This window comes from Dermatophagoides pteronyssinus, unplaced genomic scaffold, assembly GCF_027571235.1.
Source record: "Dermatophagoides pteronyssinus isolate colony J.1.1.1.1 unplaced genomic scaffold, Derpt_VIB-CSIC_2022.12 sq0066, whole genome shotgun sequence".
Classification (NCBI taxonomy): Eukaryota; Metazoa; Arthropoda; class Arachnida; order Sarcoptiformes; family Pyroglyphidae; genus Dermatophagoides; species Dermatophagoides pteronyssinus.
Genome location: NW_027461585.1, coordinates 47,167 through 72,091, shown reverse-complemented (window position 1 = coordinate 72,091; position 24,925 = coordinate 47,167). Strand labels below are relative to the sequence as shown.

Here is a 24,925-nt window from a genome sequence, read left to right as displayed (position 1 = left end):
TTGTCGTCGTCGTCCATCCAACCATAACCACAAAAAAACGAAAACAAAAATATTCGAAAGTTTTCGAAACTGGGAAAAAAACGCATTTATATATTCGAACGATACCGATTGAACTTTTGACGAAAAACATTTGTCATTTTTTTTTTTTTGGTTGTTCGTTTTTTTTTGTTTTACCGAAGAAATTTTTTATGATCCTAAACGTTGTTTGTTTGTTCCAATAATTGATCCAATGATTTCTTTAGTTTTCACGTTTTTCTACATTGATTTCTTGTTGGAACCAATTTTGTTTGTTAAAAATTAAATTTTAAATTTTCTTTTTTGTTTGTTTGTTTTACCTGTTTCAACAAGAAAACTGTCAAAAATTGTTTTGTCGTGAAAATTATTTTATTTTTCTTACGGCTGTTGTTGTTGTTGTTGTTGTTGACCACTTCCACCTTGTTGATCGTTACAGCCTGATAATTTACTTGGAAAAAAAATTGTGGTCGGTCGGTTTTCTTCATTAAATCATTTTTTTTGTTGACTTTGTTGAGTGTCGAGTATTTTCTTAATGATTTTTTTTCAAAAGTTTTTTGATTTGTTTAATTAAAATCAAACAACAACGATAATAATGATGTTGATGATAATCATTACAACAATATCCATATTGATAACAAAAATTTATTCATTAAATTCAATGGCTGTCAATGTAAATGTTGTACAACCATTGAATCGTACGGCTGTTATTGGTGATATGATGACATTTAATATTTCATTAATACCAGATACAATAAATTATAATAAATATTCTGGTCAAAATTCATTATGGATGGATGATAAACAATTCCCAAAATCATCATTATCATCATTATCAACATTAGAATCATCAACAGCAACAAAAAAGATGGCCAAAACATTCGATGAACAACAAGATGATCCGGATAAATTCATAAAATATGTTCTACAAAAACCATTGACGGATGATGGAAAACAAACCGATGTTAGTGTTACAATTTATCATCATCAATCGATTCATGATAATCCTAATAATCCTAATGATACAAATACAAATAAAGTAATCAAAACAAATCATTATGATAATGGTTATGGTTTACGTTATGGTTTCGATTTGGATGGTAAATATGTTCGTGAAAAAGGTTATAAATTTGAAAAAATATTGGGAAAAGAATTTTGTAAAGATCAAAAATCCTGTACAACAACAGAAAAAATCGAACGACGTGATGATAATAGCGATGATGATGATCAAACACCGGATACAGCATTGAAGAAACATATTTTACAACTTATTCGTCATAATAATAGCGAGAACAAGGTTAATCTGGATGAATGGTTGAATAAAAAACAACGAAAAAATAAATCAAAAAAACGTCATCATCATTCAAATAAAAACAATAATAAACATCGAAATAATAAACGATTGAAAAATTCACAAAATTATTTTGATGGTCCATTTACTAAATTAGATTCATTACAAATTAAATCATCACCATTGATTGAGGAAAATGTTTCGACAAAATCATTCTATTACCCGAAAACAACAAAATCACCTAATATTTATCCAGAAAATTATGGAAAAATTCTTCATGATTCTACGGATGAAAATCGTCCACATGAAAGTTCAGATATTATGACAATGTTTAAATGGACAAATCCACCAACAACATCAACATCATCGAATGTTTATTTTCCACATAAAATTATTCATTTATCCGATGATGAACTGGATAAAGGTAATTATCAAAAATATTGGCAATCATCATCGAAAAATTTTCCAAAACAACAACAACAACAAAATAATTCCGATCTACAACAAGAATTAAGCGAAGTAAAATCACATCGTTTAAAAATGAAAACATCAAGAATTTCCAATCATAAAATTCATCATCATTGGTTTATTAATCCAAATCTGATCAATGAATCGAATGATCGACAACAACAACAATCACAATTGCAACAACTACAACAACAACAACCGCAACAACAACAACAAAAACAACAACAAACAAATGAATTGAAAGAAACAAAAGATTTTTCCATTTCAAATAATTATCAAAATTCAATATTTGATTTAAATTTTAATCCTTATTCGAAAAAATTTATTAAAAAATTTTGAAAAAAAAATTCAAAAAATATTTTGTACTAGTGTTTTTGAACGGTTAATCGAAACTTGAAAAAACAATAAAAAATTTGTCATGCGCAAAAAGCTAATTTTCAGAAACGTGTTTGCCAATATGTTGCTGGCCAGCACCAATCTTCCTTTTTCCTGTGTGTTTGCGTGTGTTGTGTGACGGTCTTTTTCACGTTGTTGTTTTTCTGTTTGTTTGTTTCATTCGGATCGTTTTCTTTCTTAATTTTTGGTTGAAAAAAATTTCGAAATTTTTTTGAAATAAAAAAATGAAAACGATACAAGCCAGCCAAATTGTTACGATTCCCGATAATGGTATGTTTGGATTATTTAATATCAACCTTTGAAAAATGTCTATTTTTGTTTTGTTTTGTTTTGTTTAGTCAGTGTTTCGGTAAAAAATCGTGTTGTACGTGTCAAAGGTCCACGTGGTATTTTAACACGACAATTCAAACAACAATTGGATATTGAAATGGTTGGAAAGAAAAAAGTTCTTGTCCAAAAATGGTTTGGTAATCGTAAAGAATTGGCCACCGTACGAACAATCTGTTCTCATATTGAAAATATGATTGTCGGTGTTACCAAAGGTTATCTTTATAAAATGCGTACTGTTTATGCTCATTTTCCGATCAATGTAACGACAAGTGAAAAAAATTCGGTGGTTGAAATTCGTAATTTTTTGGGTGAAAAATATATCCGAAGAGTGGAAATGGCACCTGGTGTTACATGCGTTAATTCAACAGCACAAAAAGATGAATTGATTCTTGAAGGAAACGATATTGAATCGGTTTCAAGATCAGGTAAGCGAAAAAAATTCAAATTTTCCTTTTCCAATTAAATGGGCATTTGTTGCGGGAAAAATTTTTTCTCCCACAATTTAGGCGGTGGTCCCACTTGAACAAACTAAAAAAACTAGTTTGCCGGATCATGCTTGCCTGATATGTTAAACTCGCCAGTTTGTCAAATCGCAAACTTTTCCCGTTTTCTACTTCCACAGTGCATTTTTCGGTTTAGTCTGTTTGTTAGTTTTTACAAGTGGGACCACGGCCTTACAATTAATTCAAATTTTAAAATTGTTTTAAATGTCAAAATGAAAATGCCCAAAAATTAAATCGAAATTATTTCCACGTTTTGAAGCTCTTTTTTCTTTTGGATAGCTTGCTTAACACTAAGGGTAATTTACATTATTAATTTTTTCTATTTTCATTTCTTTTTTTAGCTGCATTAATCCATCAATCCACATTGGTTAAAAACAAAGATATTCGTAAATTTTTGGATGGAATTTATGTTTCGGAAAAAACTAATGTTGTAACCGAATAATAAACTCGTATTTTTTTTGTATTCAAAAATTTTTAATAATAAAAATAAAAATATTGAAAACAAAAGAATTATAAAAATGTGTTTATTTTGTTTTGTTTTGTTTTGTTTTGTTTTGATTTGATTTTTTTTTTCGTTTGGTAAATTTCTTTCTTATAATGTTTGTCTTGATAATGTTAATTTTCGTGATGATGATCTTCGTGATGATCCACTTCGTGATAATTTTTTTTTACAACATTTTTTACAAATACAATAAAAAATAAATACTATAATCAATGTTGCAACTACCGAACCAACAGCAATATAAATTGTATTTAAATCAAATGAATTATTATCATTTGGATGATCAGTAGTAACACTTGAATGATCAGTAGTAACACTTGGTGGATGATCAGTCGGATGATGATGATCATCAGTAGGAAAATGTGGTACTGTCGTTCTCCATATTTTTGTTGATGGTGTTCCAATTGTCGTGAAATGAGTAATTGGAAAAGACATTTTTTGTTGTTTTTGTTGAAAAACTACCAAAGAAAATGCTTTTTTAAAAAAAAAATTTCAAATCATTTTCAATAATCCAATTTTTTGGGATTATATTTTAAGCAATTTTGAAAATTCTAATTCATTTCTGGAAAGAAACAAAATTGATTTGAAAATTTTAATCAAATTAGAACATTTAGCCATCGCTGACTATTTTCATTCGAGATGTTATTTTACAAACAAAATACAAATTAAAAAATCTGAAATTATTTTCAACGTTTTGTAATTAATCATAATTATCAACCATTGGTTTTGGTATTCAAAATTTTTTTTTTTAATAATAAAATATTATTAAAAATGAAAATAAAATGTGTTTATTTCGTTGGTTGTTTTTATATTTATTTATTATTTTGATTTGAATTTCTTTCATGAAGTTACTCGTCTTGATGATCGTCGTGTTGAACTTTTTGATGATCCACCACTTTTTTTCAACATTTTTTTAATTTTTTTAAAATAACCATATTTATATAGTACAAATCCTATGATCGAAAATACGAGTATAATGATAATGATAATGTATATAGTAGGAATACCACCACTATCATCTTCTTCATTTGGTGGTGTATCCATTTTTCTTTTTCTTTTTTTTAAAAACAAAAAGATTTTTTCACCAAGAAACAAAATTTTTAGTTATTTCCAACAAAAATTTATGAAATATTTAAGCAATTTAGAATTTTTAATTCAATTTTGAAGGGAAAAAAAAATTCTAAATTACACCCAAACAAACACATTTGAATGATTTAGATTTCAATTAAACATTTGGCCAATAAATCACGTATAATTAATCGACAATTATTTTGCCAATCTTCAGTGATGATCATTATTGATTTAGTTTCATCATCAATATCGATGGCGATTCCTTTTGAAGGCTATTTTTTTACAAACAAACAAACAAAAAACCAATCAAATTTAAATACAAACAAACAATTCATTTGTAATAAATACTTACAATTTCTAATCGATATCTTTTATCATTAAATTTATTCAATATAACATCTTGATAACCTTCGTGTGTTAATAATCGTAATAATTCATTCATATCAATCATTCCAATTAGATATTTATTTGGTGGTAATGTTTGTGTTGGCATTTGATTACGAAATTCATTACGATGATTTTTTGTTATTGGTCCAAGACGAAATTTATTATCTTTAGCTTCTAAAATTCCTGTAATGGTTGTAATTTTTATGCCATTAGCAATCTGATGTGTTGTTAATGTTGATATAAGCTAAACAACAAAAAAAAGATACAGGATCAGAATTTGAAAAAAATTTACAACAAAAAAAAACTAATCAATAAATTACCTCCGAATCGATTAATAAACGTTCATATTTACATTTGATTGGTAATTTAATTGTTTCTTTTCGATGATATGAAAACATTTTACAATCAGCTTCAATCATTGTTTCATATGATGATTTATTATTATTATTATTATGATTATCACCTGATGATGATGATGATGATGAAAATGGTCTTGTATATTGATATGGTAATACAAGATTTTTTGGTTTTATATCACGAATAATTTTATTTGCTTGAATAAATGTTAGTCGTGTATCGATTGGACAATAAATTATTTTCATTGATAATGGTTGATATGGTGATAATGCTTCGAAACAAGGAAATTCTGGTTCAGTCATCAATATCATATTGGTTGGATTTGAACCCCATAATTCAATAAAATGTACAATATCACCAAAACGTAATGATGGATGACCAGTAAAAACAATACAAGGCATACGAAATTCATTATTAAATGATTCTTCACTTAAACTTGAAAAATGTTTTATACGACCAGATTTGACTAGTTGACCATGTGGAAATGGTTCTTCCGGTATGAATGCACGATTTTGTTTTGCTTCTGATAACCATTCGGCCATTATATTTGAATATGCTAATGAATGTTCAGCAATTGGTGATATAAAAAATATCGGTATACCACCAAGACTAACTGAATCTAAATGTGCATTCAAACATTCAAAAAGATCATAAATTTTCCCGGAAGAATAACATGGAATAAGTACATTGCCACCATTTTTTAATGTTTTTTCAACATGATCACAAAATTCATTCAAACGTGTATTTGGATTTGTTGTTGGTGCCAATGATAGTGATGTTAGAATAACTAAATCAGCATTTTTAAGTGGTAAATAATCCATTGGACGAATATGTGTTGTATAGGTTGATGAACTAGAAATGTTGACAATTTTTTCATGTGCACTTTCAATAATCCAATTACTTGATCCAAGACAATATCCAGTACTGATTGGATACCAATGTAATGATCCAAAAATACTCTGTGTAAAGATCAATTAGCCGGTTTATCGATAACAATAAAACAATACTTACAATTTTTTCGGAAAAAGCAACGGGTTTTATTTTCGATAAACAACTACTAATTTCATCCATTGAATAAATATTTTCCAATACAGTGGGTAAAATTGAATCAGGAAAACATGGAAATGGAAGATGTTGAAAAATATTTAAATTTTTCCATGCTGTTGCACGTTTAAGTTTTGGATTTCGTTCAATATAGGTAACCAATTCTTCCATAAATAAACGACCAATATTCATTGATGGTTCAGTTGCATAAACAAAACCATTAAAATCAGATCTTTCCGTAATGAATGGTAATGCCAACATTGAACGATAATTTGATATTAGAATTACATCGATATTTTTCATATCTATGTAAGAAAACTGATCATTTTGAAATGATAAACAAAAAATTTCGATTATAAAAAAGAACAAACAAAATATTTTTACCTCTGGTAGACAGAATTCCGGCGCACTATCAACAAAAATTTTACCCAAACATTCTTTGATTTCCTTCATGTAACAACAATAACAACAAATAATAAATTTAAAAAAAACAAAAACAAAAAAATGCCAACATACATTTTCCAATAAAGGTTCAACAGTAAATTCTTTGGTTGCATTCCAACTTGGTAATGAATTAAAATGATTACTATGTACTAATGTCATTGGTAAAAATGATAATACAGTGGTTGAATCCAATGAACAATCCAACATAATATGTGTTGATTTAAATTTAATTATATTACATGGATAATTAGGATTACCGCTTAAGCTTATCTAGAAACAAAAATACAAATTCATTTAATTGATTATATAAATATGACATTTAGAAGACATACAAATTTCATTTTGAATTTGAAAACAAAAAACCAAAAAATTCAAAAATCGTAAACAAAACCTCAAAAAAAAATATTCTTTTACAAAATGAGTATAATTTGTTTTTGGAATCGAATACGATAGATGGCGTAATAGTATCGATATCGGTATCGATATATCGAATTCGAATTTTGAATTTTGATATAATTATCACATCCAATTTTGTATTTAGTTGGCTATATTTAAACAAATAAAAATGGCCGGTTAAAAAAAAAAATAATAATCCCGTTTCTTTTTCTTTTCATACAAAATAAAAGAAAAATTCAAATTTTATAAAGAAAAATGCCGAAACATGATGACGATCCAGGTAAATTAATCAATCTTTTTTTTTGGCTAAATTAATTAATTTTCTTTTCTTTTTTTTGTTGATCAGATTTTGTAGATAGTTTTTCATTGACAACTATCATTGTTTTTGTATTAATTGCTTTGATTGTATTACTTTCATGTATAAATTGTTGTATAATGACTTGGCGTATGTGTATGCGAAAATGTGGAAGAAGTTCATCATCATCATCATCACGATCATCAAGAGCATGGTCTCGTTCATCATCTCGACGATCATCAAGAAGAGGAGCATCAACATCAGCAATGACAACAGGTGGACAATATACCGGAGCAACAACCGGTACTAGCTGGGGAGGTGGAACATCAGTTGAATGATTGTTCATTTTTTTTCTTCAGAACAAATTTTGGAAACAAATTCAATTAATAAATAAATAATTAAAAAAAAATCAGAATCAAATTAATTTGATTTAATTGTTTTTCGATTCTGTTCACTTCCCATATATATAAATCGATATTTTTGTTTTTATTTGAAAAATTTGTTTTAAACGTATTCATCAATTTCGGTTGTTTTTTCCAATTTTTTTTTTAAATGGAAACTATAACAGTACCAACGATACCAACAAGAAATTCAGATTTTACAGATATTTTTTCAACATCAAGTGAAGATCCGATAACACCTGTTCCAGATGATTGGTCATCACCAGTATCAACGATTTTATTGGTTGTATCTGGATTAGTTATATTCATATCGGTTTGTAATTTAACGTTAATGCTTTGTGCAAAATTATGTCGTAAAAAACGTCATCATTCATCATCATCACCATTACCATCAATATCGGCTAATATACCAATGCAACCAACAGCAACACATATTCCAGTAGTAACACATACTCCAACAACAACAACAACAGTAACAAATGTTCCAACAGCAATTCATGTTCAAACCGCAACACATGTTCCAACGCCAACACATATTCCAGCAGTGAAACATGTTCCAACAGCAATGAATATTCCAACAACAGTACCACCAACAGCAACAACAACAACAACAATGACACCGGTACAAACATTAACAAATGTTAATGTTATAGATAAACGATCAAAATTGAATAATAATGATAATCATCATCATCATAATCAACAACAACAACAACAACAACATCATCATTCATCATCAAAACGTATTAATCATCATCGACAACATTCATCGAATCATTCTAAATCAAAATCATCAACAAAAAAAAGTAAAAGTCGATCATCAGGTAATATTATTAATCGATCTAAAACAATATCATTGTCAACAAAATTGATTAAACAAATATGGAAAACAAATGAAAAAATATAAAATGAAAACAAATGAATGAATAGAAAGAATGGAAAGAAAGAAAGGTCAACAACAATGAATATTATTATTAATAATTTAGAAATATTTCTAATTAGAAAAAAAAATCCATTTTTATTTGTTCTTTTTTTTGAATTGAAAATAAAATGAAAAAATTTTGAATTTGAAATTTGAAAATTTGTTTCGTTTGTGTTTGGTCATATCCTTTATGGATGGAACCTTTTTTTTCGGAATTCAATTAATGTTCGAACGCGTTTATTAAACGTGAACTGTCAACGGACAAAATCCATTGTGTGTTTGAAATTCAAAACTGTCACTTATAATCTGAAACATTGTAAAAAACGAAACATGTCGAGGTAATTTATCTTGTTTTGTTTTTTTCGTAAACTCATTTTGTTTTATCATTTTGTTTTTCTCGTTCAGAATAATTGCCGATGAAGAATTGATCATATTAGATGATTCATCCGATGATGATGAAATCATTCATAATTACAAATCTATCGAATCATTATCATTAAGTTCAGGTGATTATGATGATAATAATACTAGTAATGAAGAAATGATATTGGAAAAAGATGAAAAATTTTCCATTGAAATTGATAATGGACTTGCAGCCATTTTAAAACCACATCAAATTGATGGTATTAAATTCATGTATAATTGTACAATTGGTTCAATGGAACAGCTCAAACAAAGTGCTGTAAATGACAAACAGTCCGGTGATGGATGTATTCTGGCACATTCGATGGGCCTTGGAAAAACTCTTCAAATTGTTGCTTTCATACATTCCATTTCGACCAATGTAATAATCAAAAAATACATTCGAAAAATATTGATTATTGTTCCATATAATGTTGCGCAAAATTGGCATGATGAATTTGAAAAATGGTTCGGTAAATGTAATCGTAAGGAAAAAATTCGTTTATGGAAAATGTATGAAACAAAAACATCGATTGCTAAACGTCGTCAATTGTTGTTGAATTGGGATTTTTATGGTGGTGTAATGATTATAACAAGTCGTATGGCAACAAATATGATTGATAATTTGGATGAAAAATCATTTCGTCGATCATTAACAAATCCCGATTTAGTTATTGTTGATGAAGGACATTTATTGAAAAACAATAAAACAGCTTTCTATAAAGCATTGACACGAATCAGAACCGAACGTCGAATTATTCTTACTGGTACACCATTACAAAATAATCTTACTGAATATTTTTTTATGGTTGATTTTATCAAACCAAAACTTTTGGGTAAACATGAACGTTTCAAAACACGATTTGAAAAACCAATCAATAATGGTCAATTAATCGATTCAACTGATTATGAAGTAAAGCTGATGAAAAAACGTATACATGTTTTAACAAAAATGTTAAAAAATTATGTACATCGTTGTGATTATGAAATATTGGTACCATATCTTCCACCAAAACAAGAATATGTTATCGGTGTTCGTATGACACCAATTCAATCACGTTTATATCAATATTATATTACAAATGTTACAACTATAACTAGAAAAAATCTTTTAAATGATTCACGTATTTTAATGTTAATTAGTAATCATCCTTCATTGTTATTAAAATATCATCAAGAACGATATGGTAAAGAAAATTTTGATAATCATCATGAATTTTGGTGGCGCCAAGTTATCGATTCATTAGAAGAAAAACAAATGTTTGAAATGAAATTCGGTTCCAAATTTACATTGATATTTTCGATACTTGCACAATGTGAACGGATTGGTGATAAAATTCTTATATTCTCACAAAGTATTCTAACATTGAATTATCTGGAAAAATTGTTGAATGAACAAAATTGGATGAAAAATTTGGATTATTTTCGAATCGATGGTCATGTAGAAATTAGTGAACGTCATGATGTAATCGCTAAATTCAACAATCCAAAAGATCATCGTGCACGTTTAATGTTAATATCGATTCGTGCTGGTGGTATTGGCATTAATTTAGTCGGTGCAAATCGTGCAATATTGATTGATTGTAGTTGGAATCCGGCTATCGATTTACAGGCAATTTTTCGTGTATTTCGTTTAGGTCAAACAAAACCAGTGTATATTTATCGGCTAGTTTCTTATGGTACAATGGAATGGAAAATCTATGAACGTCAAGTACAAAAACAATCATTATCAAAACGTGTAATCGATGAACAACATGTTGTTCGTAATTATACTCGTGCTCAACTTGAAGAAATGTATCGTTTTGAAGAATCACCCGATTGTATAGCCATACCTGAATTACCAAACGATAATGTTTTGGCTGATCTATTATTGATGCATGATTGTGAACGTTCAATAATATCATATCATGAACATGATTCATTATTAGCACAACATCCTGAAGAAGAATTGGATGATGATGAAAAACTTGAAGCTTGGGCTGAATATACTCGAGAAAAAATCATCAAACCAGAATCAAAATCAATTTCAAATCAATTAATGATCGATGAACAAAAATTTCCATTGAATGAACCAAAAATTATCGATTTAGATATTGAATTTTAATTATTAACTTTTTGTTTTATTAATTGGAAAAAACTTTTCAATCATGAAATTTTAATTAATTTTACTATAGTCTTTAGTTATCATTGATTTGAAATTTTTTTAAATTAAAAATTTTAAAAAAATTATTTTGCAAAATATTGTCGTTTTTTTACCAACATACCACCATCACTAACAATAATTGAACCGGTAATATTTACCGCATCATTTGATGCTAAAAATGCTGCTAAATTTGCCATTTCATCCGGATAAGGTATACGATCAAGTATTGTTAATTTAGCAAATTTATCTTTAGATTTTTCAAAATGATCCGAATCTTTTCCAAGACAACGACCCATACTTGTTATAGTTGGTCCAGGGCTGTCAACAAAAAAAAAAAAATCGGATGGATTTCATTTCATCAATAAATCAATCAATCAATCCAAAACTTACTTGATTGAATTAACACGAATTCCTTTTGGTCCTAAATCTTGTGCTGCACCTTTAGTCAACATATCCAATGCTGCTTTCGACATACTGTATGTGAATAAAATCTATATGATCGTCATTAATTGATTTCGATTGTTTCAAATCCAGAAAAAAATCTTACCGGTTCAGCACTTGCATTGCTTGAAATATTAATAATATTTCCTTGAGTTTTTTCCAAATGTTCAACGGCTAATCGACATAAACATAACGGTACACGAACATTCAATGTAAACATTTTATCAAATTCATCAATCAATTCAGGATTATCAAATGTATCATTAGCAATACCGGTACCAGCATTATTGATCAAAATATCTAATCGACCGAATTTTTCGATAGTTTCATTAATCAATCGCTTGGGAAGTTCCGGATCGGTTTGTAAATCACCAACAATCATCAATGGTTCACGATCAGTATGTTTCATTATTTTTCTTGCAATTTGATTTAAATTTTCTGAATTACGACCAGTTATAACACAATCGGCACCATATTCCGCAAATTTACTGGCAATTGCTGCACCAATACCTGAACTTGACCCGGTAATCAATGCAACTTTACCATTAAAATCATATTTTTTATTATGATAACAAGTAGCCATTATTTCTTCAATCGAAATGAAAATGAAAAAAAATTCAATTTATTTTCCATCTTTTTATATTGTCAGAACAGGAAAGAAAAAACAATGAACAGCAGATGTTCATGTCATGAATACAACAACAAAAAAAATTATTGAAACAAACAAATCAAACATCTGTCATCGATTTGAAAAAGGAAATCAATCAACTTGATGAAAATGGAATTTCATAAAGAATTGTACGTATTAGATCGGGTGATATTTTCATCATTTTGTTGTTATCATTATTCATTATTCTTTTTTTCAATAATTTTTCCATTCTTAAATAAAGTTCAGGTTTATGTTTACGAATATAATCCAATGGATAATCATTATTATTATTATCCATATCAATATTGTTGAATAAAATTGAATCAATATTGTAAAATACATAAACCGAATTAGTAAATGTTGTATATACAAAACAATTAAGCTGTCCAATATTATCATTAAGATGATAAGAACCAACAGCAAAAGCACTGATTGGTTGATGAAAATGACAAGAAATTATCTGACCATTCAAATCGATTATGTAAACTAATCCATTTGAAACGGTTATGATTAATTCATCACATCCATTATTGTTTAAATCATATTTATGTAATGAAACGATTGGATGTTCAAGTTGTAGATGCCATTTAATTGTTTGTTGATCACTTTCAAGAAGTATTAATGTTCCATCATGAGTGGCCAATGCAATCAGGTTTTCATTTGTTGTTATTCGACGAATATCTGCAAGAATTTCAGCACTAGTCTGTCGATTTCTAGTGTATGGAACAATAGTATCACAATATTCTACTGATATTGGTTCAATTTCATTATTATCATCATTATTTTTAACGTGATCTTTATTTTCGGACAGATGTTCGCAACAGGTGATTTTGGCAAAAACACCACCAAATTGTGAAACAAGTATACATATTTGATTTTTACATATTGCAGATTTTTTGTCGTTCGTTGATAATGAATTGTCACTTTTATTGTCTTCGACCAATAGATCTGGATCATCATTATTATTGGATGAATCGAATAAATGATGTAAAGTAATCGAACCAATTTGATCAGAAAATTCCCATTTATAAAGACCAATTAGTTTGATTTCTTCGTTTAAATGAACGGCACGATAACAACGAACAACACGATCACTAAGTGCAACTATTAATTCTTGATTATCATCATGATCAAAATCGACCAACAAAGCACACATAGTATTTGATTGCATTTGTTGGCTATGAATCAAATTTAAATTAGTTGTAGATGAATAAACTTCATTATCCGCAATTGTTGGTGGTAGTTTCATATTAGATAATTGTAATGATGAATTGGAAAATTTTGGCTGTCGTCGTATGGCCGAATCGTTTGATTGATTAATAAGATCAACATGACAATCACTATACATATAAAATATCTTTAAATAACCTTCTATACTGATTGTGATGAGGCAATTCTGTAATATCAAATGCATATAATTATTATTTTCATTAGGACAATTAATTGTCAAGACATAATTACCTTGCCAAAATTAAGAATATCACCAATCAAAATACATGCAATCATTCCAAGATCTTTAGTTGAAGCTTGTGGATTTTTACGATCATTTTTATAGATTAATAATTCTCCATTCAAAGTACCGATAACCAATTCATTTTTCTGTTTTTAGGATATTTAAAAAAAAATTACTGAATAAAATAAACAATCAGTCTACAATACCCCATCATTATCACAATCACCAATAGCAATAGCATTTTTACAAATATTTCCTTCAAATTTAAATTCAATAGAATCAACTAATGATAATGATCGTTGACAATTTGTATTTGATGCTGCAATAAAACTAGTTGAACTAGAACTTTGTGTTCGGCTAATCGATGTTGAATGTGATGGTGTCGATGTATCCGATGCCGGTTGATCATTTTGCTGTTGTTGTTGTTGTAGATTACCATCATCATCAATCTTATTCTGATTCATTATCTTTGAAAATTTTCAACAAAAAAAAAATAAAATAAAAATTCGAATTGCCAAAAACAACTGATTTGATTATTATTGGTCCATGAATAAACGACGTAATTCAAAAAAATTCTATCTGAAAATTTTATTTTTTCATTTCATGAAATAATTACAAAATTTTTTTTCTGTTTGTTTCATAAAAATTTATTGATAATAATAATATACACCAGATTCTAAAAATTCTGAATAATTTGATTGATTGGATACCATTGCTTTTGAATTTTCGGTTTTTTAATTTTTTTTGATGACAATTTGAAATTTTTTTAAAAATGTTTAATCAGTATCTTTAGCTAATTTTTCGGCTTTTTCAATTACTTCTTCGATTGGGCCAACCATATAGAAAGCAATTTCCGGTAAATGATCATATTCACCATCCAAAATTGCTTTGAATCCAGAAATAGTATCTTTCAATGGTACAAATTTACCCGCTTGACCGGTAAAAACTTCAGCAACTTGGAAAGGTTGCGATAAGAAACGTTGAATTTTACGTGCACGTGCTACAGTTATTTTATCCTCTTCACTTAATTCATCCATACCTAAAATAGCGATAATATCTTGCAACGATTTATAATCCTATGAAAACAAAATCAACATTAAAGAAAATCAAAAATTTGTTAGCTTTTAGAGAGAAAATTTACCTGAAGAATTTTCTGCACACCACGAGCAATTTCATAATGTTCAGCACCGACAATATTAGGGTCCATAATACGTGAAGTGGAATCAAGTGGATCGACAGCCGGATAGATACCTAATTCGGCAATACCACGTGACAATACAGTGGTTGCATCCAAATGGGCAAATGTCGTAGCTGGAGCAGGATCAGTTAAATCATCAGCAGGCACATAGATAGCTTGTACCGAAGTGATTGAACCTTTTTTGGTTGTCGTAATACGTTCCTGCATAGAACCCATATCGGTGGCCAATGTTGGTTGATAACCGACAGCTGATGGAATACGACCCAATAAAGCGGATACTTCTGAACCAGCTTGTGTGAAACGGAAAATATTATCAATAAAAAGTAACACATCTTGTCCTTCAGCATCACGGAAATATTCAGCAACAGTAAGACCAGTTAAAGCAACACGAGCACGTGCTCCTGGTGGTTCATTCATTTGACCATATACAAGTGCGACTTTTGAGCTTTTATCTTTCAATGAAATAACACCACCTTCAATCATTTCATGATATAAATCATTTCCTTCACGAGTACGTTCACCAACACCAGCAAACACTGAATAACCACCATGAGCTTTAGCAACATTGTTAATAAGTTCCATAATCAATACAGTTTTGCCTACACCGGCACCACCAAAAAGACCAATTTTACCACCTTTGGAATATGGTGCCAATAAATCGACAACTTTAATACCAGTGACAAGAATTTCAGCTTCAACACTCATGTCAACAAATTCCGGAGCATCAGCATGAATTGATGCAAATTTGTTTGAACTGATTGGGCCACTAATTTTATGAAAAAAAAATTTAATTTTGATAAGCAATTTAATGAAATGTAAATAAATAAAAATTACCGTTCATCAATTGGTTCACCAATAACATTCATAATTCTGCCAAGAGTTTCAGGACCAACAGGAATTTTAATAGGAGAATCAGTATCCAATACATCTTGACCACGAACAAGACCTTCAGTACCATCCATGGCAATAGTACGGACAACATTTTCGCCCAAATGTTGAGCAACTTCAAGAACTAATCGAGGTTTACGATCAACAACTTCTAAAGCATTTAAAATGTACGGTAATTCATCTTCGAATTGTACATCGACAACAGCACCAATGACCGCAACAATTTTACCCATTTTTTTACCACTTTTTGGAGCAGTAGCAGCTGCAGCTGCATATCGTTTTTGAGCTGTTTGATTTTTGTTTCAAATAAAATAATCATTATTCATTACAAAACAACAAAATATTATTATAAATTACATTGATCACATAATGCTGGTAAAGCATTTTTTGCGGTTTGATTTTGTACAGCTAATTGTACGGCCGGTTTTGATGCACGTACCAAACTGGTACAATTACGATATAAACCCAACATTGTTTGAACCGAAAAGTTTGAAATGTGATGAAACAAAAAAAATTTAAAAGATAAATTGAATTTTTTAAAAAAAAAAAGAAAAAATATCAATGAAGAAAAATGTCGAGGTTTTTTGCTCAAAAGTGGTTTTATGCGATATGCCGTCCAGGACAGACAAGCGATTGAACACAACACAACACACACAGAAATAGGAACAGAATCGAACACCGAAAAGGCAAGGAGAAAGTTGTAGGGCGAATCATAGATGCGCATGATCATCAATTTTTTTACCATCGCACGGTCACCTTTTTTTCGGTTTACCGTTCATAAGTATCGTAACCCGATAATAGTTTTAAAAATTCAACAATAGATGTCGATGGTTGAGCGGAAAAAAATGTACATTCTTTTTTTTCTATTCGATCCAAGAATTCAATTTTTATTTTTCATCAAAATTTTTTCAACAACAAAAAAGATTTTTATTTATTGAACAAAAACAATCAATCAATCAATCAATCAACAATCAGGTAATAATGGTCTAATTTAAACGGAAAATACTTCATTTTTTAAATCACTTTTTCGTCTAGGATGTGGTTCGGGTACTTTTTCATCATTATCATTATCATCATCATCATCATCATCATCTTTGATTTCTTTTATATCAACATTGCTTTTCGATGTTGTTGTTGTTGTTATTGTTCCACCACCACTACTTGTTATTGATCGTTTATCACGATTATCACCATCAATGTTAACACCATTCATTTCATCTACAGGAAGTTTCATTGATTCATGAAAAATTGCATGTAATGCAATTACAAATGTACATGCACCGACCAGCTATAAGAATGTATCCGAAAAAAAAGAAAAGAAAATTAGTGTTAAACAAATCAGTTTTTCAACTTTTGAAACAGAAAAAAAATTTACCCAAAAAAATGTGGCAGTCAAACCAAGTAAATATAAAATGGGAAGAAATGTAGCCGAAACGGTAATCAATTGTTGATTACGTGAAAATGGTTTACCAAATAATTCCAATTCTTGATTACGTTTAATAATTGTATAACATAGAATGGAATATATTAGTATACCGAACAATAATAATGGTGATGTAATCAAACAATAAACCAATATTATTATACTAATAGTACAATAATTGGAAAAATAAATCTGTAAATTATCTGGACATCTTTTGGCAATTTCCGATAATGATGCTGGAAAATTGAAATGTTTTTTTGAAAAAAATTGTCCCCATGAACCGGTTTTATTTGTGGAACATATTTGTGAAAAATATTGTTGAATTTGATTATATTTATCCTGTATCACCTTCATAATGTCGTCGTCGTCGTCTTCGTTGATGTTATTGAAAATCTAATGAAAAAAAAACAATGAAAAAAAACAAAATCGACAATTATCGATTACCCGAATAAATCGAATGATCGAGTAAAACAAACAAAAAGACGAATTACTAACTTTTGGTTGAAATAATTTTGTTGTCTGTTTTTTAACATTATCATCATTATCATTATTATTATTGGCACAAGGTTGTCGAATATTCGACGGATGATGATGATCTTCATCATCATCATCATCATCATCATCATCATCATCGATGTCGATTCCGTACGATGACATATGTCGTCGTTGTTCATCATTATTAGTGGCAGTTCTACCGTTATTAGAAGCAATGGATGACTTGAGAAATTTGTTCGAATCATTATTATTATGAATTCCATTACCACTATTTATGTTTCTGTAATGATGATGATGATTTTGTTGATTATCATTATCATTATCATCATTATCATCATTATCATCATTAAACAATGTTTTTATTGTCGATGGTAATGGTGATGGTGGATTCAAACGAAATGTGAATTGATTTTGCTGCATCATTAACGTTGCTGTTGTTGTTGTTGTTTTCGAAACATTATCCACAACATCAATTCGGTTTTTGTTTGTTGTTGTTGCTGTTGAAGACGGTACATTAAATTGATTATTATTATAAAAACTGTAATAATGGTGATTATTATTATTATCTTTATTGGTGTTCATCATGAAGATTTAGTAATTTTCGTTAATTTTCGTTAATTTTCGTTTTTGTCATGAATGTAATAACACCAGAAAACAGACACGAGAGAAAGGAAGACAAATGATGATGATGGTAATACAGTGTCTGTGAATGGAAATTATTCGCGAACTTTTTTTTTTTTGTTCGAAATCGAACGAAAAACTTTTTTTTTTTTTGGTTCGAAAAACTTTTGAGATTTTTTTTGTTGTTCGTTGTTTTGTTCAATTTTTTTCCATTTGTTCCAATCATTTTTGTACATCATTATTGAAGTTTTGAAAAAGCTGAAAAAGCTGAAAATTGAAAAATTGAAAAAATGTAAAAATCCATATAGTCAATTTGGTTTAACTTTTTGATGATTGTACAAATGATAATCCTATACGGTATCGTATCATTTTTCCTAAACAAAATCAAATAATTTTTTCCTTTTATAAAATCTTTTTAGCAATATCGAATTTCTTTTTATTCGTTTTTTTTCGGTTGCAACATTATTATTATGATGATAATGATGATAATGGATGATGGATGAATCGAACGATGAAACAATTCAGTCAAATTAAATTGTCAACAACGAATGATTACTGATGATAATTTCTGCTTTTTTCCCGTGAAAAAACTTTAAAAAAAATATTTTAAAATTTTCAAAATTTGCTTTTAATGGTAACCTAATTTTCTCTATTCAAACCATGGTATATACCGTTAGATAATTTGTTTTTGGTTTACATTAGTGAAAGAAAAACTAAAATTGTTGAGCAAGCAACAAAAAATAAAATAACACTTAGGTTGTTTTTCCCAAGCTAGGTTCACCCAAAAAAAAAGAAAAAGATTATCATTTTAATGGAATGATTCTTTAATTGATTGATGTATGGGCCAAACACAGAAAGACCAAAAGAGACCAAATGTACTAAATGTGTCCAAAATATAGAGTGATTTAATTTCGATTTCAATTTTATTCATTCAAAACATGTTTTTTTCTGACACATTGCAGCAGCAGAAAATACATTTAAGTGCAACGAAAAAAGAAAGAATTTATCTTGATTTGATCATCATCATCAGCACAAATACATCGACACGCAAATAGCGAAAACAGAATTAGATTCGTTAGTATTTGTCTTGTCTTCGTTTTTCCCATCTTTTGGTCCAGAATAAAATATATTCCTAATGACATTACTTAAATGATGTTTCTCTTTCTCTGATTTCATTCTTGGATTCTTCTTCTGGTATTTGCTTTTATATATCTATTCTTTTGTTTTGTTTTTTGGTTTTTTATCTTGGCAAAAAAATAAAGAAAGATATTCTAAATTTAACCTTTGATTGTTTCACATAGAATACATTGTAAAAATAATTTTTTTTTTGATTTTGATTCTTAAAACATGTAGAAAAAAAAAGAAGAAAAAGAAACATTCATTCAAACATTTCTCGACCTTTTTGGATTTTTTTTCTTTCAACAATTCCTGATTATTCAGGTGACGACGACGATGAGAGAGAGAGAGAGAGAGAGAGAGAGAGAGAGAGAGAGAGAGAGAGAGAGAGAGAGAGAGAGAGAGAGAGAGAGAGAGAGAGAGAGAGAGAGAGAGAGAGAGAGAGAGAGAGAGAGAGAGAGAGAGAGAGAGAGAGAGAGAGAGAGAGAGAGAGAGAGAGAGAGAGAGAGAGAGAGAGAGAGAGAGAGAGAGAGAGAGAGAGACGACAAATATTGTTTGATAAAGAAAAAGAAAAAAAAATCAAAAACAAATAACAAACAAAAAATCTTACCGATCAAACAACAACAACAACCAAAATGATTATTATTAATAAAATTAGATCTTTCTTCTTTGGTTTGAAATGGAAACCTTATTTTCATTTTCATTTTTCATTTTCTGTTTTTGGAATCGAAATAAAAAAATCCCCTTATACAGTCAGTCAGATGATGATGAATGAATGATGACGTAAACCAATGCGAGAAAAAAAAAATATTAATATTCTCGATTCTTGATGATGGTGTTTTGGGTAAAGTAAATATTCCATGATTCTATGGAATATTCATTTCAAGATTCGTTTCATTTTTGAAGAAAATATAATAACCATTAAAAATAGCCAATTTTTTTCGTTTTGTTTTGTTTTTGGCTGTTGTTGAACATAGAATAAACATGTTTGACATTGAAATTTTTTTTTTTTTTGGGGATCATAAATTATCATTTTTTGCTTGTTGTTGGTCGTTGTTACATAAACATAAAAAAGGGGCCAGCCAGCCAGCCAATGGTCAGATTTCATTCGGAGAAACAAATGGAAAAAAGTGAATGTTTTTTCCTTTGTTGTTCAAGCTGATGTTATTCAATGATTTTATTATCATCATCATCAAACGGAAAACGAAAATTAATCGCTTTTTTCACACAAAGACAAAAAGACACACAATCACACACACACACACACACATTCGATTACTTAATTACATTTGATAACACTAAGCTGTTTTTCATGTTTGTTGGTTATGTCAAACTTCTTCGTTTTTTCTTCATCTTCACACAACAACAACAACAACAAGATAAAATTGTTGTTATCGATGTCCATTATAATAATAAACAAAACAAAAAATCCAATGGTCATTATATAATTAGTATAATGATCATTATACAAAATGATTTTTATCATTGTAAAAATGATTATTATTATTTAAAAACACACAAACATTCAACAAAAAAACACACTGTAATTGTAATGTGTGTGTGTGTGTTTTCTTTCTTCATCTTCTTTTGCTGATTCTCTGTGTAATTCTTTTGTTACAAGGGCAAAAAAAATGGAAAGAAAATCCCATTTACTTTTTCCATTGAAATGCGAAAGGAAAATTTTCCAAAATTGATAATGGTTTGTCGATATGTATGGTTTTTTTCGTTCTTTCACTATTTTCTTTCGTTTCTTTTCTTTTAAATGACAAATCGATTAAATAACGAAAGATGAAAAAAAAATACAAATGATAAGGGATAACAACAAATGAAAAGAAAAAGAAATTTTCTTTTTTTTCTTGAAGCAGAAAAAGAAAACATCATCAAGATTAATGATTTTCTCATTATTCTCGTTTGTTTTGTATTGTTCTTTTCTTTTCTTATTTCTTCCATTGTCAAATTATTGAACCATCCAACATCTGGTACAATCTCTAAACACATTACATTTCTTCGTATATATTTGGTTACTTTGTTGTACAGAAATCTGAAATTATTCTTCTTCAGAAGAAGAAAGAGATTTTCAAATTTCTTTCTTTCTTTTTTTCCATTCGCTCACTTCAAATAGAAAGAAAAAGAAAACTGAAAGCGCAATATTGATGATGATCATGGCTGAACAACAACAACAACAACGATGGTGAAACAAAGAAAAAAAATGAAACAAAGAAAAAAAATTTTTAATTCAAAATTGAGAAAAATTCAATTATTCGACAGCAACAAACAACACGGATGATCAATCAAGATGATTATGATGATAGAATTGGATGAAAGATTTCATCATTTCATTTGTCGTCACAAGTGAGGGGTAAATATTGAATTTTGTTGAAAACGAAAATTTGAAAATTTTCAACATTTTTTTTTCTTTCAGAAAAAAAAAATCCATTGACCAAAAGGGACAAAAAACTGATGATGATGATGATGATGAAAGACATTATTGAATCAATATTTGTTTGATGGTGATGGTGATGGTGATGATGATCGTAGGCTTGTATTTTAGATCAAAATTGAACAAATAATAATGAAAATGATGGAACATTTCAACAGCAACAAACGAAATGATAATTTCAAATTTTTTTTTCAACTGAAAAAAAAAATTGAAAATGCATTACAGTGAAGCCAACTTTTCTTCTTCTTCTTCTTCTTTCCCTTCATTGGTTTTCCCAGAAAAAAAATTCGTACCCAAATAATAACTATGGGTTAATTTTGACACACACAATAAATAAAGAAAAATTTTTCAGGAAACATTATTTTCCTTCTTTCATTCTTTCTTTCATCTCATTCGCTTCCTCTTCATGTCAAGTTTGTCGATGTTATCGTTCAAACAAGTAAAGTTTTTCCTACTCCTTTTCATCCAAAGTTTCTGTTCATCTTCATTGTCGTTATTGTTGTTGAATTGCGAACATAAAATACCCATATTATTCAAAAAAATAGCAACAACAAAAAAAACCAAAAATTTTTCTTCCAAAAAATGTTTTTCATAATTAATAATTAATAAGTTACATCATTATCATCATCATCATTATTGCCATCAAACACACACTGAATTATTGTCAAATTTCATTTTTTCTCTGTTTGATTAATATTCTGTTCAATGTTCTTTTCCCTTTCTTGTTCTTTTCTTGTTCCTGTTGTCGTAACCAGAATCACATGAATATTTGTCGAACCAAAAATAACAACAAACAAACAAACAAACAAGAAGCAAATTAATTTGTCACATGATGATGATGATAACTTTTCAATTATGATTATTATGCATAATGGTGATTATTATGTCTGTTTTTTTCCCAGTTATTCGGTTTTTCGCCGTTATTCGGTTTTTCCCGTTATTCGGTTTTCGAGAAACCGAAAAAAAAGTTTGAAAATTTTAAAGAAAAATTTTCAAAACAAAAAGTTTTACAGAGAGAAAAACAAACTACCCAGGCTTTATCTATTTATTTATTGTTAAATTGAAATATTTGTTCACTTCAACTTTCCAAAAATAGATTTGAATTTGTTTTCCATTTGTTTGTCTGCAAAATATTCATCTCATTCAAATTGATTTGTTTTGTTTTGGTTGGTTGTTTTGGAAAACAAAAACAAACAACAAAAAAAAACTGTTTTTGATGATGATGATGATGATTTAAAATGGTAAAATATTCAAATCTACCCTTCAACAACAAATAAATGGGAAAAAAACAATAGGAAAAAAATGGCCAATTCAAAATGACAGAAATCCTTTTTTTTCCAGCATTTTGCGAAACGTAAAACGCAAAAATTTGAATTTTAAAATAATATTTTGAATAAGTTTGCTTTTGTTTTGTTTTGTTTTTTGTTTTTTTTGTCAAACATTCATCCACATTTCATATTGAATAATAATTTTCAAACTTTTCAACAAAAAAAATTTGAATTTATTATTCTTTGCTTTCAGGAAAGAAAGAAAAGGTTTTTCCATTTTGTTTTCCAATTTTTTCCCCGTTTGTTCTACTGGATAGGCAGGAAAGAATCAATCTTCTTGATCGATTTCTTTCTTGATGCAAAGCAAAAAAAACTTTTAAACTTGGACATTCGTGTAAGAAATCCGGACCAAAAAAAACCGGAAAAATATCGTCAATTTTCGATTCGATATAGAGAGAGAAAAATCCAAGAAGAATCTTTCCTTTCACACCTTATCTTTGTTTGTTTGTTTGTTTGCTTTAGTTTTCTCGAATGGAATTACAAATGAAATGAAAACCTTTGGTGAAAGAAAAATGATCTTTCAATCTTTTTTGAATAAATAAAAGAAGCAAGCAAACAAACAAACACTTTTTCATCATCATCACCTTGGTTTCTGAATAATGCCTCAGTATGATGATTGAAATGTAAAGTGAAAAAAAATCCTAATAGAATTTGAAATTGGAAAGAAAACAAAATCATAAATATACCACACACACGCAAATTGAATTCTTTGCAAATTCTTTAGAATCCCATATGGATGATGATGATGATATGGTAGGAAAAAACAACAAAAAAAAAAAGTTTTAGACGGAAAAAAAGAAATAAACGTTGGCGTACATTTTCAACTATTTTAGGCTATTGAATATGTGCTTCTTATCCATCCATTTAACCATTCAGCCATCCAGCCATTCATTCATTCCAATAAAATAAATCGAATGAATCAAGTGAATTAATCGATGAAGTTTCATTTTCATTTTTATTTTCTGGTTTATTTTCCAAATTTAGTGTTAGTTGTTTTTTTCTTTTGGTTCATCAAAATTTATCAAGACTATAAATATAGATATTGGGAGTAGAGAGAAAATTGTTTGAGTTTTTTTTTTGGAATGAAAAAGCTAATAAAATAAATTCCCTAAAAACTATATATAGAATTTGGGTTAACAACAACAACAATATTGCCGATGGTGATAATGATGATCAATCTGGTTTTGGTTGTTGTTGTCCGAACTTTCAACAATTACCACCTCTCTCTCTCGCACTATCTACATATTCTGATGATATTTGAGAATTGATTTTTTTTGGTTTTCTTGTTGTTCTACCCACCAACAACAACAATAGCTTGAAATTGATTGAGCAGTAAATTGATCAAAAAAAAAATCAACTAATCAAAATTATCACCATTTTATGAATGCAAAAATAAAAAAGGATTTTGTTCCCTTCAATGTAATTGCGTGTTTATATAAGCCTTTCTCTAGATCCTTCTCCTTCTACTACAGAATTTGGAAAAATTTTGAATCAGAAAAATGATGATGA

The 24,925-nt window shown here is 28.7% G+C and overlaps 8 protein-coding genes and 1 long non-coding RNA gene across 9 annotated transcripts; 4 read left to right on the top strand and 5 right to left on the bottom strand.

The window, feature by feature from the left end:
• Window positions 1-1,055: 1,055 nt before the first annotated feature.
• LOC113789296 (uncharacterized) lies at window positions 1,056-3,510 on the top strand. The gene is given in 4 exon segments (XM_075824311.1): window positions 1,056-1,130; window positions 1,133-1,817; window positions 2,506-2,922; window positions 3,342-3,510. Coding segments are annotated over 4 exon segments (1,263 nt in total). The 5' UTR covers window positions 1,056-1,070; the 3' UTR covers window positions 3,443-3,510.
• Window positions 3,511-4,321: 811 nt separating this feature from the next.
• Window positions 4,322-7,235, bottom strand: IntS9 (integrator complex subunit 9). The gene is made up of 7 exons (XM_027338814.2): window positions 7,138-7,235; window positions 6,878-7,075; window positions 6,746-6,808; window positions 6,329-6,679; window positions 5,281-6,276; window positions 4,926-5,204; window positions 4,322-4,845 (listed from the first exon to the last, which is right to left on the bottom strand). Exons 1-7 carry the CDS (start codon window positions 7,144-7,146, stop codon window positions 4,717-4,719), a joined length of 2,025 nt encoding a protein of 674 aa, XP_027194615.2. The 5' UTR covers window positions 7,147-7,235; the 3' UTR covers window positions 4,322-4,716.
• Window positions 7,236-7,332: 97 nt separating this feature from the next.
• Window positions 7,333-7,920, top strand: LOC113789297 (uncharacterized). Its single transcript, XM_027338815.2, has 2 exons — window positions 7,333-7,481; window positions 7,548-7,920. Exons 1-2 carry the CDS (start codon window positions 7,457-7,459, stop codon window positions 7,832-7,834), a joined length of 312 nt encoding a protein of 103 aa, XP_027194616.1. The 5' UTR covers window positions 7,333-7,456; the 3' UTR covers window positions 7,835-7,920.
• A 1,077-nt stretch (window positions 7,921-8,997) lies between these two features.
• LOC113789294 (transcriptional regulator ATRX homolog) lies at window positions 8,998-11,840 on the top strand. Its single transcript, XM_027338813.2, has 2 exons — window positions 8,998-9,157; window positions 9,225-11,840. The coding sequence occupies exons 1-2, from the start codon at window positions 9,150-9,152 to the stop codon at window positions 11,323-11,325; spliced, it is 2,109 nt and encodes a 702-aa protein (XP_027194614.2). The 5' UTR covers window positions 8,998-9,149; the 3' UTR covers window positions 11,326-11,840.
• On the bottom strand, window positions 11,315-12,396 carry LOC113789287 (putative oxidoreductase TM_0325). Its single transcript, XM_075824313.1, has 3 exons — window positions 11,912-12,396; window positions 11,755-11,855; window positions 11,315-11,682 (listed from the first exon to the last, which is right to left on the bottom strand). Exons 1-3 carry the CDS (start codon window positions 12,386-12,388, stop codon window positions 11,448-11,450), a joined length of 813 nt encoding a protein of 270 aa, XP_075680428.1. The 5' UTR covers window positions 12,389-12,396; the 3' UTR covers window positions 11,315-11,447.
• Window positions 12,397-12,405: 9 nt separating this feature from the next.
• Window positions 12,406-14,456, bottom strand: LOC142646135 (KICSTOR complex protein ITFG2-like). Its single transcript, XM_075824312.1, has 3 exons — window positions 14,114-14,456; window positions 13,916-14,053; window positions 12,406-13,850 (listed from the first exon to the last, which is right to left on the bottom strand). Exons 1-3 carry the CDS (start codon window positions 14,369-14,371, stop codon window positions 12,570-12,572), a joined length of 1,677 nt encoding a protein of 558 aa, XP_075680427.1. The 5' UTR covers window positions 14,372-14,456; the 3' UTR covers window positions 12,406-12,569.
• Window positions 14,457-14,680: 224 nt separating this feature from the next.
• Window positions 14,681-16,618, bottom strand: LOC113789286 (ATP synthase subunit beta, mitochondrial). The gene is made up of 4 exons (XM_027338804.2): window positions 16,351-16,618; window positions 15,940-16,279; window positions 15,049-15,871; window positions 14,681-14,983 (listed from the first exon to the last, which is right to left on the bottom strand). The coding sequence occupies exons 1-4, from the start codon at window positions 16,463-16,465 to the stop codon at window positions 14,684-14,686; spliced, it is 1,578 nt and encodes a 525-aa protein (XP_027194605.1). The 5' UTR covers window positions 16,466-16,618; the 3' UTR covers window positions 14,681-14,683.
• Window positions 16,619-16,896: 278 nt separating this feature from the next.
• LOC113789283 (uncharacterized) lies at window positions 16,897-18,496 on the bottom strand. The gene is made up of 3 exons (XM_027338800.2): window positions 17,912-18,496; window positions 17,369-17,809; window positions 16,897-17,281 (listed from the first exon to the last, which is right to left on the bottom strand). Exons 1-3 carry the CDS (start codon window positions 18,494-18,496, stop codon window positions 16,985-16,987), a joined length of 1,323 nt encoding a protein of 440 aa, XP_027194601.2. The 3' UTR covers window positions 16,897-16,984.
• Window positions 18,497-18,724: 228 nt separating this feature from the next.
• Window positions 18,725-19,453, top strand: LOC142646136 (uncharacterized). Its single transcript, XR_012847131.1, has 2 exons — window positions 18,725-18,889; window positions 18,952-19,453. It is a non-coding gene; the product is annotated as an uncharacterized LOC142646136 (long non-coding RNA).
• Window positions 19,454-24,925: the final 5,472 nt, after the last annotated feature.